This window comes from Phalacrocorax aristotelis, chromosome 14, assembly GCF_949628215.1.
Source record: "Phalacrocorax aristotelis chromosome 14, bGulAri2.1, whole genome shotgun sequence".
Taxonomy (NCBI): Eukaryota; Metazoa; Chordata; class Aves; order Suliformes; family Phalacrocoracidae; genus Phalacrocorax; species Phalacrocorax aristotelis.
In genome coordinates this window covers 15,140,496-15,157,874 of record NC_134289.1, presented here as the reverse complement: position 1 = coordinate 15,157,874, position 17,379 = coordinate 15,140,496, and the positions used below count along the sequence as shown (strand labels likewise).

Genomic DNA, 17,379 nt, shown 5'->3' with positions numbered 1-17,379 from the left:
CGATTAGCCACACCTCATAGAAGAGTTAAAAGAAAGTTTAAGATCAGTGTATATTAACACTAAAAGCAAGCTGATGGAGAAAATTAAAGCCAGCCACCTTTCTTCCCATATTACAAAGGCATAGCTGATGATAAAGCTACTTCTTGGTCCTAGATATTGCCTCACACTGATAAAAACAAGAGCATGGCCATTTCTTATTTTAGTTTAACCACTAATTTTTTTTTTTTTTTTTTTTTTTTGAGACAAGGTCCACTGAAATCACAACAGTTTCACAAAACACAAGGTGGTTATCTTAAAGGTATAGTGACAACCAGAAATGCTCCGTCTACATTGCAGAATTGAATAATCCAATGCTCAAGAAATATGTACGCTAACAGAACCTTCTCTCCCACAGGACCGTGGGCGGAAGCCCACCCTTTGATCCCAAGCAAAGCCCCTGCAAAACAATCCCTGGTATTGTCAATAATAAATAAATATTCAGAAAAAGAAAACGCATAAACGGAACTTAAACTCGCTGCGGTTACCATAGAAACCAGCAAGACTTACTCAACACTTCCTACTCGATTCCATTATCATTCAGTATCTCATGAACTCAAATGGAGCAGCATTGTTCCTATTCCTATGGAAACCCTAGAAATAGCCCACAACATTGTCACAGGAGATTAAAGCAATCTAGAACACATCCCTTGGATACATTTATGTGCCACCACGGCCTATGAAAGATTAAAAATAGCTAAAGAGTCAAAGTCCACTTTTCAATAGAGGAGCAGAATCCAAACTACTCCTTACGAACAGCAGGCAAGCAGCAAACACGGGCAAGCAGTTCATAACCTGTGCACAGCTGTGATGAACAGATCTGGATGGTTATACCAACACGCTGAAAGGCACGCTCAGCAGCTCTGTGTCTATTGCCTTTATACAAACGCCCTACCTTGGTAAAACCATACCCTTCAGCGGTTACAGTTCTTGTATTTTTTGACCAGGGTGAGGAAAGGGGAACTTTTATACAGATGTAATAGTACATAATCTGAAATGCATACAATGACTCTTTCCATCTCAGAAGACCTTTAAAAAAATAAAACCTGCTACACACGGACTCAGAAATACATATACTGTTAAATAAACACAGGCATTAAAATATTCATGGCTTATGTATTTGAGGTAAACTGCTTCCCCATCACTAACTTCTGACTAGATAAATGTCTGCTTTCTCTACTCCATTAACCAAAAGATGCAGACTGAGTAAACTTTTCATCTCGTGATTAGAAGGTATGACTGCAAGCCGTAAAAAATTACCCCAGAGCCAGTTCGGTGGTCTGTCTAGCACAGAACCCAGTCTCCGAGTTAAAATGAGATGTTTTTCAGGAAGAACAGGAAAAAATAGTAACTTTCTGCAGTCCATTCCACTCATACAGCCTTTGGAAGAGGTATGTTGGAAGATAACCCCTTCCCATACTCTAATAGCCATTGGGTATCTGCTGCCCAGTTGTCCAAACCATTTGTTGAACCTGCTGACACCATCTACACAGTCTCCCTTTAAAAAAAACAAATCCAGTAGTTCACTCATCCTCTAAAAAACTCCCACCTTTTAAAAATCTCTCTTAAATTCATCTCTAACAACTTTCACAAGTCGCCCTTGTTTTTAGCAGCTGACATGGATTGTCCACCAACTTCCTTCGTGAATGCTGACCACGTCCCCTACCAGCCTTTACTCCAAACTGAAAAGTCCCAGCATTCAACTTGTAACACAGCAGTTTCAAATCCTTATTACTTTTGTTGCCTTTCCCTGTCCTTTATTCTGTCACTCTTAAGACTGAAAAATAAGGACTTCACACAGTACTCAATACATAGGTAAAGATTTTTTAAGTAGCAAAACTATGTCATCTGTCTTGTTCTTGACGATGCCCAGTCAGTCCATTATTTCAGACAACTGTCCACAATAATGCCGAAATCTTTCCTCAGCTGCATCTTCCAGTTCTGGCTTCAGAATCATCTAAGTGTTGTTTTGAATTTTTTCCCCTTGACACATCGCCCTACTTTTACACACACTGAGGTTCACCTGCCACAGGTACAAGCGCGCTACTAATTTCTACATTTTGAGATCATCACCAGCTCCTTTATGTTTTACTTTCTTCATCCATAAAATAAAAACAGTAATCTGCCTTAAGAGACAATTGTATACTTAATTTATTAACAGCTACTTATTGTTTTGTCATCCTCAGGGACATGTAGAAAGGCAAATTAATGGTTAATGTGAGTAGATAACTAATCATTATAATGTCCCCGAGATGTTTAGCAGTCCCACATGTCAGGCAAAATCTCATTTTTAGGCTAGGAATTGGAAGCAGATTCACTACTGAGTAGAAAAAAGGTACACTCTCACTCAAACAGGATGACAGCAAACTTGTACTGAAACTTTAGTGTATCTTCTGAACTCTTTCAACCACTTCCTGACAAACTCCGATTTTACTTTGACTTTTGTGATCTATTTTACTTGCTTAGGAAAACAAGCTTTGGTTTGGGTCTTAGTTCAGTGAACATATTTTTACAAAATAAAAAAAGGGGTGGGCCAAAAAAAAAAACCCCAAACCCAAACCACTGAGGTCATGGAACATTCTTGGTTCCTGCCTGTGCAGCCAGACCTGGAGACTGAGAAAGCCTTCTCCCTTCTCCTCTAATTCAGAAATGTAGAGCACAGTACAAGGGAAAATATGGCACTAGTTGTTTTTGCCTAACTAAGGGAGTTTGTAGGTCCTAAACTACCTAAGAAAAATTGTCATGTCATAACCAACAGGCTGCAAAGCAAATCCTGTTAGCCAAGAGTACATGTGCTTCACTGCTGAAAAACTATTATCAGGTTTGTCTTTGTAAAAAGCTTGGGCTATTGTAAGTATGAAAGACTAAATCACCAAAAAATACATTCAATTTCTATTGTCAAGTCAATTAATGCATTTTATTCTAAATTAAGTCCTATTCAGATTAACTGCATCCTAAGAACATTACAGGTGCTCAGAAAAAATTCTACGTTAGTTAATTCCACAAGCAGATTGGTTGCAAGACGTCTCCAGGATGACAGGGTCCCACAGGGGAAAGAAAAACAAAGACCAAACTTTAGAGCTTTGTTTGTCCCTGAGAAAGGTTGAGTAACTCCATGTTCAAATTCTGAGATGCTGCATACTCAAGGTTTCTCTTCCTGCTTTGCAAGTCTAGGAAAACAGCTGATATTGTCAAGAACACTGCCAAAAAATCTGTATGTATTCCAAAGGTACCTGCCCTCTCTGAATTCCTATCTGCCAGCGATACGAAATTACCCTTTGAGCACCGGTTCTCATTAAGGTTACGAGAGAACTACGACTGCCTTTGGAAGGAGGGAGAAACCCCACATAATTCCTGTGCTAAATTTCACACTGGCTGCTAGGCAACTGTAACTTACTGCAGGAGGCGGCGGGTTTGGGTTTTTTTTCCCCTCAACATTAAAAGAATTTATGTCCCCTCCTTCGGGTGGGGAGGGGGGCGGGGGAATTATGCAGCAAGAGCAAAGCAAACTGTGAAAATAACCTGAAAAACACCCAAGCAGTATATACTACACTTTTTTTTTTCCTCCAGGAAAATCTATTTTAATTACTTACATATTTTAAAAATTCACTGGTTTTTCTTACTTGTGTTTTTCAAAATACTCCACCAGCTCCCAAGCAATTCATCTGAACACAAACTTAAAAAAAGAACCCCAAACAAGCCACAAACAAAAGCACAGAAAAGCCCTCCCTCACTCCCACCCCCATTTAAAAAAAAACAAACCCCAAAAGAAAAAAAACCCAAACCCCACACAACCAACCACCAGTACTTTTAATTCCATTGCTTCATGCATGTTTTTTTTCCCCCTCTAGGATATTCTTATTTGATAAACTTTTTAATGAATCTCCTCTTTATGACATCTATGGACAAAACCTACACCTTACCTAAGTAGAAATAACTGACACTTAAGAACGTTTGCCTGAGCAAGAGCACTGCAAATGAGTTGCATTTCAGTACCACATGTACTTATAATCCAACTGTGATCAATATAAACAAGCTAGAATACCTGAAGGCTTCCATTTTAATCGAATCACAGAAAGATACAACTCTTCTCTTTCCCTGAATGAGCAGCGGGGCTTTCCAGCATGTAACAGTTCTTCAGAAGTCCAGTCAAGGGTCTAAATCTTGCCACAGAAAACATTTAGTGCACTCTCTAGTCACTGGACAGTCTCTGATTCAGACTTCTACTCACGCTCTGCAGTTTGGACACCAATTTCTCAGAAACTGTAATGTGCAGACCTTGCAGAATGAGCCCCTCCGCCAAGCAGAGTCCCAGGTCCCAGGCTAGTCCCAAGTTTTATCACTAACCTCAAAATTTTGTTCTACCTTGGCAAAACATTTGTAAGACTTGCATTTTTCAACCTTTGAACACATAGGACAGTCAGAGCTGTGGAAAAAGAGTAGCTGCTGGATTTTTTGGATAGATGAAGAAAATGTAGCAACAATTCTACATTAATGGTTCTATCTAATTTTAAATGTACACTGGAGAACACTTACTCATATTTAGGCTTTGAAATGTAGTTAGTAAGTATTTACATTAAGAAAGCAACCTAAATAACCTTCTAATTAAACAACTTAGTAATAAACAACTTAGACACTAACTCCCATCCCCTCTTTTATCCACCCTGCACCCCCAAGGGCTTTTCTCCTTTCAACGCTACCAATCTAAGACATTGTCATCATGCAGTGATTAAAAAGCAAAGCATTAAGCACTCCATTTTAACATGAATTTGCCTGCTTCTGACTGACTCTGGTTCCTTTTGGTACCGTGAGAGTCAAGGCTGCTGGCAAAACCACCACTTGGGGCTCAGCACAAGTTGAGTGAAGCTCATCTCTGCTATGTGTTTACAGGACGTGTTAAAAATGGAACAAACAACAGTGCGCTCCACTATTTTATCCCCTGATTTGCAATTAAAATAATGCTTTTACTTTCTTTGTCAGTTTAAAGGAGAGTCCACATTCAACCGCGTCCTAGATTGAACTGTGTGCCTTCAACGACACACATATGACTCTCTCCTGCGTAACAAACACTTCACCTAATTAAGGAAGCCTTTCTTCTTACTCAAGTGATTAAAAATATTCATTTCAGGAAGCAAAATCAGTTCATAAACACCTTTAATTTCCTGCTTCTTCAGATTAATTATGAATGTGTCTGATTCTTCTTCGAGAAATCCACCTCAGGAATTTGTATCTGATACTTCCATCATCTACAGCACTATATAGCACTTCAAAGTAAATCAGTATTTCCCTGAACAGATTTTAAGTACACTGTTACCTTTTATTGTTGTTTATATTTATGCCACTCAACATCAGCTGCAAACAGAACTGCATGGGTTCAATTAGCATGTTCTTAAACCACGTGCTTATGCAATTTCATATGGACATCTTCTTAAACAGTATGTAAAATACTCATCTACATTACTGAAGAGCAAAAGTCATATTTTCAAAGGTTGTGCCATCACGAACATTAAGTTCTAGTCGTGCTTTTAAAGCCTGAAGAATGAGGAGAAAAGGATATTCCGACCACACAACTGTAGGCACCACACCTTGCTAGCTCAGTTTTTGGCACTACTTCAGGAGATAAAAAGGGTTTCCTACTTGAAGGATATTCGGGATCACCCTGTACAAATGCCTTCCTCCAAAGCCGACCCTTCAGGTGAAGCTGGGGAGTGTGAATATTCCCTCGCACATGAACCACTTCGGAAATGTCAAGCGCAGAACTTAGCTCCTAAAGCACGAAGGATGCCTAGTTCCATTTCGCTACTTTCTCTGCAGTGCTCACAAACTACTCAATCAACCGCAGTAGTGCCACAGTCCCATGTACATGCCACTGGCACGTCTATTCCTCCTAATCTTGCTGTCATTAACAGGCAAGCATTACGTGCTATGAGGCACTAAGTTGGCATAATGATAAAACAAGCAATGGTTAAGTGTTTTGAAAATTTGATGGTTTAATTATTTAGGAGGTAATTCACCATTCTTTTCTCTCACATTGCTCTCCTTCAACAACAACCACGACCAAACAAAAAATTATCTCGTTGACAAAGTGAAGACTACTCCTAGGCACTGAAAGAACAGAAACCTGTTCCCTAATGGTTCTCTGTTGGAATTAATACAAAAACACTGAGAGGAGCAGGGAACAGGAGCAACTCCTACCTCATGTAACCAAGAGCTAGGGACACATGTGGAGATATTAACAGGATGTATTTGAGACGCTATCCTTGCCTATAAACCTACTCAGATAGCCCCGTGGTGAGGGAGCAGCACAGTGAGGAATGACACAAGGCGAGCATTTCGGATTGAAGAACCAGACGTAAGTGACCACTTCTGCGGAGCAACAGGTGAAACTGGCAGCACCAATTCTTCTGCACTCCAAAAAAGTACAAAAGAGTAGGTGCAAACACCACCGAGTTCTATATAAGAGCACCAGTAGAAGCTTTTGTGCCAGGGAGACAATTCTGCCAGTGCTCAGAATCGCTTCCACAGAGACTGTGTGAAAGTTCTGTGTAGAGATTAATTTGCACAATACCCGTATCTCTGGCTTCACCTAGTTAGCTCTAACACATAAAAAATACTGCCAGCTTTCCATGACAAGGCTGGGTTTATTCTGCAACTCAGCAAACACCACCGGCAGGCCCAGGTATCCCTCAAAGAGGTTTTCCAGAAAGTTTCAGATCCTTAAAAAGGATGATTTATTTCTATTTGAAACAGAACATTTAAGGTCAACAGCAAAATGTTTCAAGGCTTGAGAAGATTTTCATTTCTCGTCTCCTTTTCTGTTCTTCAGACGTAATTCTTCCTCTTCTACCAGTGGAATAGAAGGGGAGAAGACTAAAAACATTTTGGTTGTTTGGGTTTGGGTTTTTTGTTTGTTTGCTTTATTTCAGTTACAAAACTCCTCCCTCCCCCACAACCACCAATGAATTACATGTTTTTAAGAAAAGTAGTGCAGAGGGGAATCACCTCTTTCCAAGCTTTCAGAGCCACTGCATCACAAATGGATTAAATCATTTCACTAACTGCCTCCAATGACCCAGATCATGAATAACAAGCAATATCCCTTACTTGCAGTAGCTGCACTGAAAGGCATGATTTGGAAAGTGTTTTTTCCAGAAGAATTTTCAAACTTTAAAAAAAATATGTTGTTGAGTTTTCAACTAGTTCTACAGCTACAGTGTTGAAGAAGGCCTTCTAGTCTGTATTTTAAAGGTTGTCTACTGATTTGCATGTATTGTCTAAGCAGAAATGTCTGCTTTCACACGAGAATTGGGCAAATAGTACTGTTTTGATGTAAATGTCCAATTTTCTTACAACTGCATGGATGTGAAGGCATGACCTTTAAAAATAGATTTTGTCCTATATTTTTTCATACTGGTGGCCTTTATTTTCTTCACCTGTAGGTAGCTGTGAAGTTTAAATATTGAAGAGGTAACTATAGGAGCAGCCACTATCTAAATATTTGTTCCAACACTCACAAAGCACCTGGACAAACTAATCTGATAAATAAGGAAGTTGTTTTGTAACGTTACTGGGGGGAAGAAATAAAAGCTAGACCAGACTTGTCAGAGATATGGTGACAGGCTCCACTAGAAAGAGGTCCAAAAAACATTCAGTTTTGGTTCCACAAGCAGCACTTGATATTCCACCAAGAGTCACTTTGGAGAAAATGACTGTCCAGGTAGGAATAGTGATAAGAGTTTTTCCCATGAGCAGAAAATACAAAGAAGATTTGACTTTACACTGACGTGTGTTCAGCACTTCACTAACTTGCCTCCTTCACTTGTCAAACAAACCCATGCAGCAGTGACACAACAGCCTTCAGGCGATCATGCTGAACCCAAGATAGATTACAACTCTTTTCCCAAGTCCATTTTCAGTGGACCACTTCTAAAACTTTTTTTGTAAACACTCGATGTGTAAGACTTACTTTAATTTAAGATCTCACCGCATAAAAATGTACTAGAATTGCTTCAGCTGCAGAGATCTCAAACAATTTTGATTTCATAGCACTGTAAAGCTACCAGTTCTTTCTTCCGGAGAAAAAAAAATAATTCCACCCTTTGATTCAGAAATATAATAGCTGGCAGGAACAGGCTTTGTTAAGTCAGTAGGCCCTCATGAGTAAGTCACCATACTTTCAAACAATACACTTAGATAAAAATATTGACTTGACTTAGCTACGTCCTATTTCTACAAATAATGTCAATATTCTCTCTAGCACCAACACTCACTGAAGCAGTTAACCTTTAGCAAATAACCATAGAGTAAAATCTAAATGAAGAGTCAACGTTCATATTGGAAACAGTCCTCCAGGAATTATATCCCATCAATCCAAACCTTGAAACTGATGAACACTATATTAAAATAAAAGCATCTTGTTTTCTAAACTGAACAAAGTTAACTAACAGACTCCATAGATTGCTACTTACTTCTCAGGCGGCCAGTCATATAGATGAGCCCAGATGTGTACAATACCTGCTGTTATACCTTGTCAAGAATATAAGTATACTCTTAGAAATAACCTGACCCAATGACATTGGCCAGCTGTCTACAAAGAGCTCTGGAAATAAACCAGTCTCTTACAAAATGCAACAGTAGACCTGCAAGTACTAAAAACAATTCCCCAAAACAAATAAACAAAGTCATCAAACTGAATTGAATAAGTCCTCCCACCATCTTGAATAAACACACATAGTAAAATGTGTTTTGTAATTTAGGTTTTGGTCTTGATTGTTGGTTTGTATTTGTGGTCACATACAACTCAGTAAAAACAACACGGGCCAGTTTCTGACTGCATAGCACTCTGGTTTTGGTGATTTCTAGCCTTGATACTTAAACCAGAACAAGAAGCCTTGCTCCAAGATTTGTCATTTTCAATGCTGAAGACATCAGGAAAACATGCAAAAGATCAGCATGCCACTTCGCATACAGCCATCAGTATCTCAGTTTCAAGACATGTAGTGCTAAAAGCAACAGAACATGCTTTCAAGCTATTGATACAAGTCAGCATTTAACATAAGCAACTGGGCAGAAGGTATCTTTAGGAAAAAAAAAAAAGATCATCAAAGCAATATTACTGTGGAACTACACAAGACAGTAGCATTTAGGCCACCTCAACTTTTCACTGTAAAATACTTCACTGGGAAGCGCAATTTCTTTTCCTTCCCTTCCCTTCCTTCCCCCTGCCCAAATAATTACTCTATAGACCAGAACTGACTCACAGTAAAGTATCTCTTAACCAGAGTAAACGATCAAGGACAAAAATTACGGTTTCAGTTTAACCCAAGCTAGTTCCAAAGTCTCACTGGGACTCTCAGGAGTTTTAAATGGGATTTAGATCCCTTCAGCTGTTAGGTTTATAAGTACATGCATTCCAACAAGGAAACTAATCAAAATCACACAGGAGACACCTATTACTGCAGTAAACTCCATAGAAAACCCTCGGCAGTTAAGTATGATTTGACAAGGCTGTAAAATAATTACACTTAAATAAACACAATGAAGTTTTTTTCAGTGGAAATGTAAACAACGTATTATCAATACCTGACTTGTGGCTCTATTTCATACATAAGTGTTCACATGTTTGAAGAACCTCCTAAGCTAAAAAAGACCAAGAGAACATAAAACCCTGCTAGTCTATCGAAAGTATCACAAATCCCATTGCATGACCAATTCAAACTTGTCTTTGCTTTACAGTTCTGACCGCTATCTACATTTGTAACACTCTGCTTATTTTCCAGGTTGGCTTCCATTTTTGCTATCACCATTTTACTTCCAGATGAAATAGGCCTATAGTTTTACCACATAACATGAAATTATGCGCTGGTTTTGGCTGGGATAGAGTTGATTTTCTTCACAGTAGCCAGTACGGGGCTGTGGTTTGGATTTGTGCTGAAATCAGAGTGGATAACCCAGGGATGTCTCCATTCCTGCCAAGCAGGGCTTGCACAGAGCCAAGGCCTTTCCTGCCCCTCACCCCACCCCACCAGCGAGGGGCTGGGGGAGCACAAGGGGTTGGGAGGGGACACGGCCGGGACAGTGACCCCAGCTGACCCCAGGGATGTCCCACACCACACGGCGCCATGCTCAGCACATAGATCTGGGGGAAGGAAGGGGGAAGGGGGACGTTGGGAGGGATGGCGTTTGCCGTCCCCAGCCACCGTTAGGCGTGACGGAGCCCTGCTCTCCTGGGGGTGGCTGAGCACCCCCTGCCCGTGGGGAGGGGGAAGGGATTCCTCGGTTTGCTGTGCTCGTGTGCGCGGCTTCTGCTTTACCTGTTAGACTGGCTTTATCTCAGCCCAGGAGCTTTCTCACTTTTACCCTTCTGATTCTCTCCCCCCTCCCACTGGGGCAGGGGGGAGCGAGCAGCTGGGTGGGCCTTGGTTGCTGACCTGGGCTAAAACACAAGAAATTACTAAACTCAGTATTTGTAGCATAGTTCAAAACCATGGTGCCAGAATACTTAAATAGGCTGGCGGGTGGGCTGCCAATCAGTTCTACTTACTTGCTGTCTTTGCTTCTCTTGCAGTGGGAATTTGTCTGCTATTTTACTTCCAAAAGAGGAAATTGAGATTGACTCAGCATTGATGCAACAAACCAGTCAAAAATCCTCTACTGATGCTGGGACACAGCATTTGTTAAAAAACATTATTTGAAATAAGAACAGAGAACATCATAGAAAACTTACAAGTACTCTGCCAGTTAATGTCTGGGCAGATATCATGACTCCTGCCCAATCCTTCACAGAGGTCATCCATCCCACTTCTGCTGCCACATTCTCTTCTTTTTCATCTGTTGGTTTGCAGGCCCCATCTGCCTGTGTATCTCCGCCACCATTGATCTTCTGGGCCTCCTGCAAAGTAAATATTTGGGCTAGTTAACGCTTAGCAATTTGACAGTGAAAGTCAGTGTACACTTGTGGCTAAGAAATGCTATCGAAAAAGCAAATCAGTCTTCCTGGGTTCCTGATAGATTAAATTAAGCACCAACTTGGCCATACCTCTTCAGAAGTAAGAGAAAGAAGTGTTCTATGAGGTACCAGATTAACAACTAGATAATAATACTCTCCTTGACATTATGTTTTAAAAACATATATTTGGCATCAAATGTTATATCTTCCTTCCCTACAAGCAGCACGATTGCCAAGAGCTATGTATGCAATTACAGAGCTACATATAAATGAGTTTGTCAGACATACACTGAAGGACCTTTTGATGCATCAGTTCAAAACAACGTGTACTAGGTGTGAACATAATTTATGTAGTTTTAATTTACTATCACTAGAATTAATTATCTGAGTAAACCTTCACTAAGAAGCCTGATGTAACAAGACAATAATTACCGAGTGTGGGGGGAACAAAGTACACCATAGAGAATCTGCGGGGAGCTGACATGTTATCAGTGAACCAGTGTTTCAATGAAAGTGTTTAATATATCACAGGAATTCTTCTGTCAGTAAGTGGCTCTTGTAGAAAAGAGAGCTGGGTATTAAAGAGAAGCCTCAGCTGCACTAAGCTGACTGATGAGTCACATGCACTGGAATTATGTGCTGGAATTCCTATCAGTCTCTCACGGATGCTGCAGCAAGGATGTCGTGATCTGTAACTGCCTGCTACGTGCTACGGTCACAGATGTTGCACCAAAATCAAGAGAAATGACAGGAAAAGCCAGCCTGAACCGTACAGCATTTAAAGCATGTCATGTGCAAAACAGCAGACTGTGCCGTGAGCATGCCTTTGGTGACAACATAACACTAATGACTTCCTGAATACTTGACATGTTATGCTAAACAAGCATAGGGGAGGCAGCGAAATTCAGTGCTGAGGCAAGTACTGAGCACTTGAACTGCACCCACCAGTGCTTCAAGCGCTCTGCCCAGACCAACAGCTTGAAAGATCTTGTTTATAGATAACTTGCCTATAGGCCACTACGCAGGAAATCAGTTGCGATTAATCCCTTTGGGACAGTCGTTGTACAAGCAAAGATGTTTGATGCTGGCTCAGTGATTATTACTACAGTAGGAACGCTACACTATCACAGTCAGAAGGCAAAGCTGTGAGATGGCCTTGAGGACGCAGCTGGACATAAAGGTAAGGGCACTTCCCAACAGCAGTACTGGACTAAAAGCAGTTGCACTAAATCTGTCAGCAAAGGACAACAGAGCAACACTAAAAATGTTATATGGAGACAAACAGTTGTTTTTAGAGAATCTCAGTATTGCCACTTAACTAGCTAATCCGAGTCCTCTCTGTTACTCTCCCTCCCAAAATGCGGGCTCTATCATCTCACTAGCAATTATAGCACAGTGCATGATGCGGCTATATTGATAATAACAAATTATTCTGAGTTACAACAGTAATTCAGTACTTCGTAAGCAAATAACCAGACAGAAGCTAAAAGCTACTCTGTATTTGCATAACTAGACCTCATTCCCTGATGAATTTGGATACAGTGAATCAGATGGTTTGCAGTGAGCATTGAAAGACGTATACTGCATTGCACAGGCACAGAGCACAACCTACAGAAATGAGCTCATTGCTTAGGACAGTGACACAGGATACAGCACAAGGCATTTCCAGGAGAGTAACGCTTGGCTAGGGACAATTTGTGACCCATATCATCACCAAGCCATATAGATCAGCCCCAAAAGAAATGCCTTGACCACCACCAGTGTTTTAATTATCACAGAATCACAGAGTGGTGGGAGTTGGAAGGGCCCTCTGGAGCTCATCCCATCCCACCCCCTGCGTGAGCAGGCACCCCCAGAGCAGGGGCACAGGGCCGCGTCCAGGCGGGGGGTGAATGTCCCCGGGGAAGGGACCCCACAGCCTCTCTGGGCAGCCTGTGCCCCTGCTCTGGCACCCGCACAGGGAAGGGGTTTGTCCTCATGTTCAGGGGGAACTTCCCGTGTTCCAGCTTGTGCCCGTGGCCCGGCGCTGGGCACCACTGAAAAGGGCCCGGCCCCACCGTCCTGACACCCGCCCTTTAGATATTTCTAGGTACTGATGAGATCCCCCCTCAGCCTTCTCTTCTCCAGGCTGAACAGACCCAGGTCTCTCAGCCTTTCCTCAAAGGGAGATGCTCCAGTCCCCTGATCATATCTTATAAATCAGGGAATAGCAACCTAGCTTCTTATTATTTGTTTTTTCTGTCTCATTGGTTGTTGTTGGTTGGTTTGGGGTTTTTTTGTTTGTTGTTTTGGGGGCTTGTTTGTTTTGTTTTCTGTTTGATTTTGGTCTGGCAGTGCATGGCCTGTCTATATATACCACGCATGATAAAAAACCAAAATATTGATGTTTTGGCAGCCTAGACACACCTCCAAGGCCCTGGGGCACTCACAGGCCTGAGGGGCCGCTCTCCCCCAGGGCCTCCCGCTCCCGTCCTGCAGCCCAGGACACCATTTCAGCCCAGCCCTACGCAGCCCTGCCAGCCTGTGGCCGGTTCCCCTCACGGCACGACCACCATCCTCGCCCCGGGAAGCCCCGGGGGGTGCCGCCTGGCCTGCCCCGCTCCCTGCCTGGGGCGGTGGGACACAGCCCTGGCTGCCAGGCCCAGCCCCACCGGCCTGGGCAGCCCCCGGTCCCGCCACGTCCTGGCAGCTACCGACTTGTTAGAAATTACACCTGCCGTTTATTTCCTCCTTCCCACCAGTCTGTCTGCCTTTTGTAACTGTTAGAGCTTGCCGTTCACACTGCAAACTCTCCACACCGGATTTTACTGCATGGTCCTCTGCGTAGCACAGTGGGATTTTATACTCTGTACAAGTTTATACTGAATTGAAGTATTAATGTGGCTTTCATAATAAAGGAGGTGTAATTATCTCTTCCTCTCAAATAAGAAACCGAGATGGTGATTAAGTGCCTAACTCACTCACCAGAGAAGTAGTTTTTTTCCACCCAGCACCCCTATTTAAAAATCTCAGGGATGCACACCTTGCTGAAAACATTCATAGATATGGGGTTTGGTACAGAAAGTCACAGAACTACAGATAGTTAAACAAAAAGAGCTGAATGCAAAAGTCCATTTTATGGTAGCGAACTTGAAAGGATTAAGGTTGGAAAAGTCTGTTATTGTTTACATACTCCTTCCTTACCCCCAACCTTTTTATCAATATATGAAAGAAGTTTAAAGATGTGATTATTCATAAGATTTAAAAATAAATTTCCTAACACTCTGTAAAATAGCAGACAACTTCATTTAGTGAGAAAGGTAGCTTTTATATTTTCAAAAGGTTCTAATACCCTACAGTTTTTTGCTGTATTGACTTTTGGTTGCCAACAGTAAGACATGACAGACCTATTCAATATTTGATTCACTAAAGGTAATAAAGTCTGTAATACATTTGGAGAGCTGTATTTCTGCATTTATACCACTTATTTCACCTGCATTAAAATCTCCCACCCATATTATTTCTTAATTAAAATATAAGTGAAACGATCATCCCCTACCAATTATCATTTGGAGCAGATTCTCATGATCAGCTACATACAAAGCCTAACTCTTGCTATTATTGTAGCTATAATTAATATGCAAATTACTTGCTGTTATGTACTATTTGTATTCAGTTGGGGTATTTTATATTTTCCATGTACATGGCTAGCTTCTTAGCTTACTTAATTGGCAGTTAAGTATTAAGGAAAGTTTATTCCCCAGTCATGCAATTGTGCAGAGATCACTAAAGGAAATTTAAAGGCTGCTTTCTTTCATTTCCACTGTGTACAAGTCAGTCCTGTTATTAACTGGGGAGTCCTGTTCCATTGCTATTTCTTCACCTCAAGGCTTTGAGTAACCAAAACCACAACCTGAAAAAGGTGCTTAAAAAAACCCAAACAACCTGACAGTGACAGTAATTGTTTAATTATTTACAGGCTCAGTAGCTACTAGGAAGGTAATACTATCTTTATCCACTCTGCTTACTTGTTGTTTCACAAAATGTTCGTTATTTTAATTACTAGGCGACAGGAACATTCAGGTAGATTAAGTGAGAAGCAACATATTCTGTTAAATATCTATTTCCTGAACTTAATAACAAAATGGAAGAGAATGCATGATGAGAAGGGGTGTACAGGAATCAGGACTCTCTCTTCTACCAACGGTTTGACACAGACCTGGACCAGAAACTTCAATGCTTTGCTTTACATTGTCAACAATAAATATTGATTTGGATTACACAAGTGCTGGGATGCTTAAACACAATTACCTTAAGAAAGCAGACTTCAAAAAGGGAAAAGACGCTTTTCATTTTTGAAAATGTAGTCCTGCCTGCTTCATTTCACCTCTCTCTAGAATGTCTGTCCATGTACAGACACTATTCAACCCAGGGCTGTACAAAATAAAATCAGAAAACTATTATGAAAACTTAAAATGTTATCTGAGTATAATTGCCTTTTTAGAAGCCCTAAAAACCCACAACATTATGAAGACAACCTGGTAAGCACTCTCTGAAGCATGGTACTAAAAAAAACCTTGGTCTTAAGATATATTAGAAAACATAGGAAACAGGCAGGTAATGTGAGGGAAAAGAAACAGGTTGAAGTTGGGTGAAAGGAAATAAATAATTTTTATACTCCTGCTTATCTAACATTGAACTAGTATGAATAGCACACAAAAAACCCCATGAAGTATCAGCTGTAATGAGAACACAGGGCATCCAGTCATGCCCACATCCCACAAGAGGAAGCAGTATGCTCAATTTAGGCAGATGTTTAAGACCAGCAATATCAATGGAGCACACCCAGTAAGCGTCCTTGGAATTCCACCGTGGAGATCATGAGATGAAGAAAGGGCCTGCCAGAATAGCAGTCGCATCTGGTTTCAAGTACGCAGTAATTATACAGTAATAAAATATAGTTTGAGGAAGTTAGGGAAGGGCTGATTTAGATAATGATGCCAGCAACTTGCAATTTTATCTCTGTTAACTGCCCCTCAATTAACAGCATTGCATTCCTACAGCCTGCATTTTAAGAAATGTTTTATATCAGATTAACCGCATTTTCATACTAGCTGCTCTTATACACTGGAAATCTAGGTTCATGTCCTTCCCTTTTTATTCATCTGTGTCCCCAAAGCCACCCACAGGTGCTATGTGAAGAGGAACAATTTTACTTATAAGACTATTTCTCCTTCCTGTTAGGTGGACCTCTAAAACACTGAGTTTAAAACTATTAACCTTCTACCAGTAATTTAATTACATGCCCTTAGATACAGTCTCTCACCTTCTTGATAATTCAGAACACGGGTCTTCAATTTATATAAAACCATAATGTTACGCTGCATTCTCAGCAGCTGGGCAATGTATAGTGTATGTCAAGACATCAGGCACCTACTGAATACATTGCCAGGGCAGATGTCCTCCATCAGATATAGTTACTATCTGTAGTCTTGATCTCAGTAGTTACTAAGTACCAGTTGATCCACTGCTAAAAACAAGCAAAACAAAAAAACCTGAAGCAGTTCACCTGTTCTAGCGCACTTTAGCAAACACAGGAGTTCACTGGAATATTAGCAAACAAAGCAGATGGGAATGTGAGAAATAAATAGCTGTACAGAGACTTATAAACCTCTCTGAAAAGAGTCAGTTTTGTGGGAAAGAGAAATCAAAGACTAAACTAAGCGTGAGCTAAGGGGTACTCCCTAAAAACTGGTCTATCCACAGCATTTCATTGAATATTAGGTTCTTAGTCAATATTAGGTTGCATTGACGTCAGTTATCATGCTGTAGCTATGGTTTGGCTAGTTGCAAAGCATTAATTATTGATACCTAGAAAAACATTATTCCTTTCACTGAATAAAAGGAAACAGAATGATCAGTGGAAAACATGGCTGAGGAGCTAGCCAAGCATTTTTCTCTCATCAAATATTCACAACCTTTGTAATGTGGTGTTTGCAAATTCAGCAGGTTAATTAATTAATAGTTAAGTCCAAAATAGATTCCAAACCTTTTCTTATTAGTTTAAGACTGAGATGGTAAACTCCTGTGAGACAACTATTCTTTTTGTTTTCTGCATTCCTGCAGAAATTCTGAGAAGCTCCTTGTGAGTCCTTACTTATAACAAGAACCTTACTTTCTGTGCTGACCAAAAAAACCCAAAAGAATCCATTGTGAGGAGTTTAGGTTCCAAGACTAAACAGTTTTTCTTTTTCCCCGTGACCAGCTTCTCTGTTGCATTACCTTCAGTAATCCTGACAGATTCTTTCCTTTGTGCCCTTCATATTTCTGGTGTGGGTTACTTGTATAACATCCCCTTTTCATGTCATTGTTTTGACTGACAAAAATTGCTGCAGCAGAGGAATTAATTCTAAAAC

At 40.7% G+C, this 17,379-nt stretch overlaps 1 protein-coding gene across 14 annotated transcripts in view; it reads right to left on the bottom strand.

The window, feature by feature from the left end:
* Positions 1 to 17,379, bottom strand: part of KCNMA1 (potassium calcium-activated channel subfamily M alpha 1) — a 510,997-nt gene that overhangs the window by 363,073 nt on the left and 130,545 nt on the right. For all 14 annotated transcript variants that reach the window (XM_075109777.1, XM_075109780.1, XM_075109788.1 and 11 more), the window contains exon 2: positions 10,763 to 10,927. In XM_075109777.1, the coding sequence (XP_074965878.1) occupies positions 10,763 to 10,927 (165 nt within the window). The remainder of the gene's footprint in view (positions 1 to 10,762; positions 10,928 to 17,379) is intronic.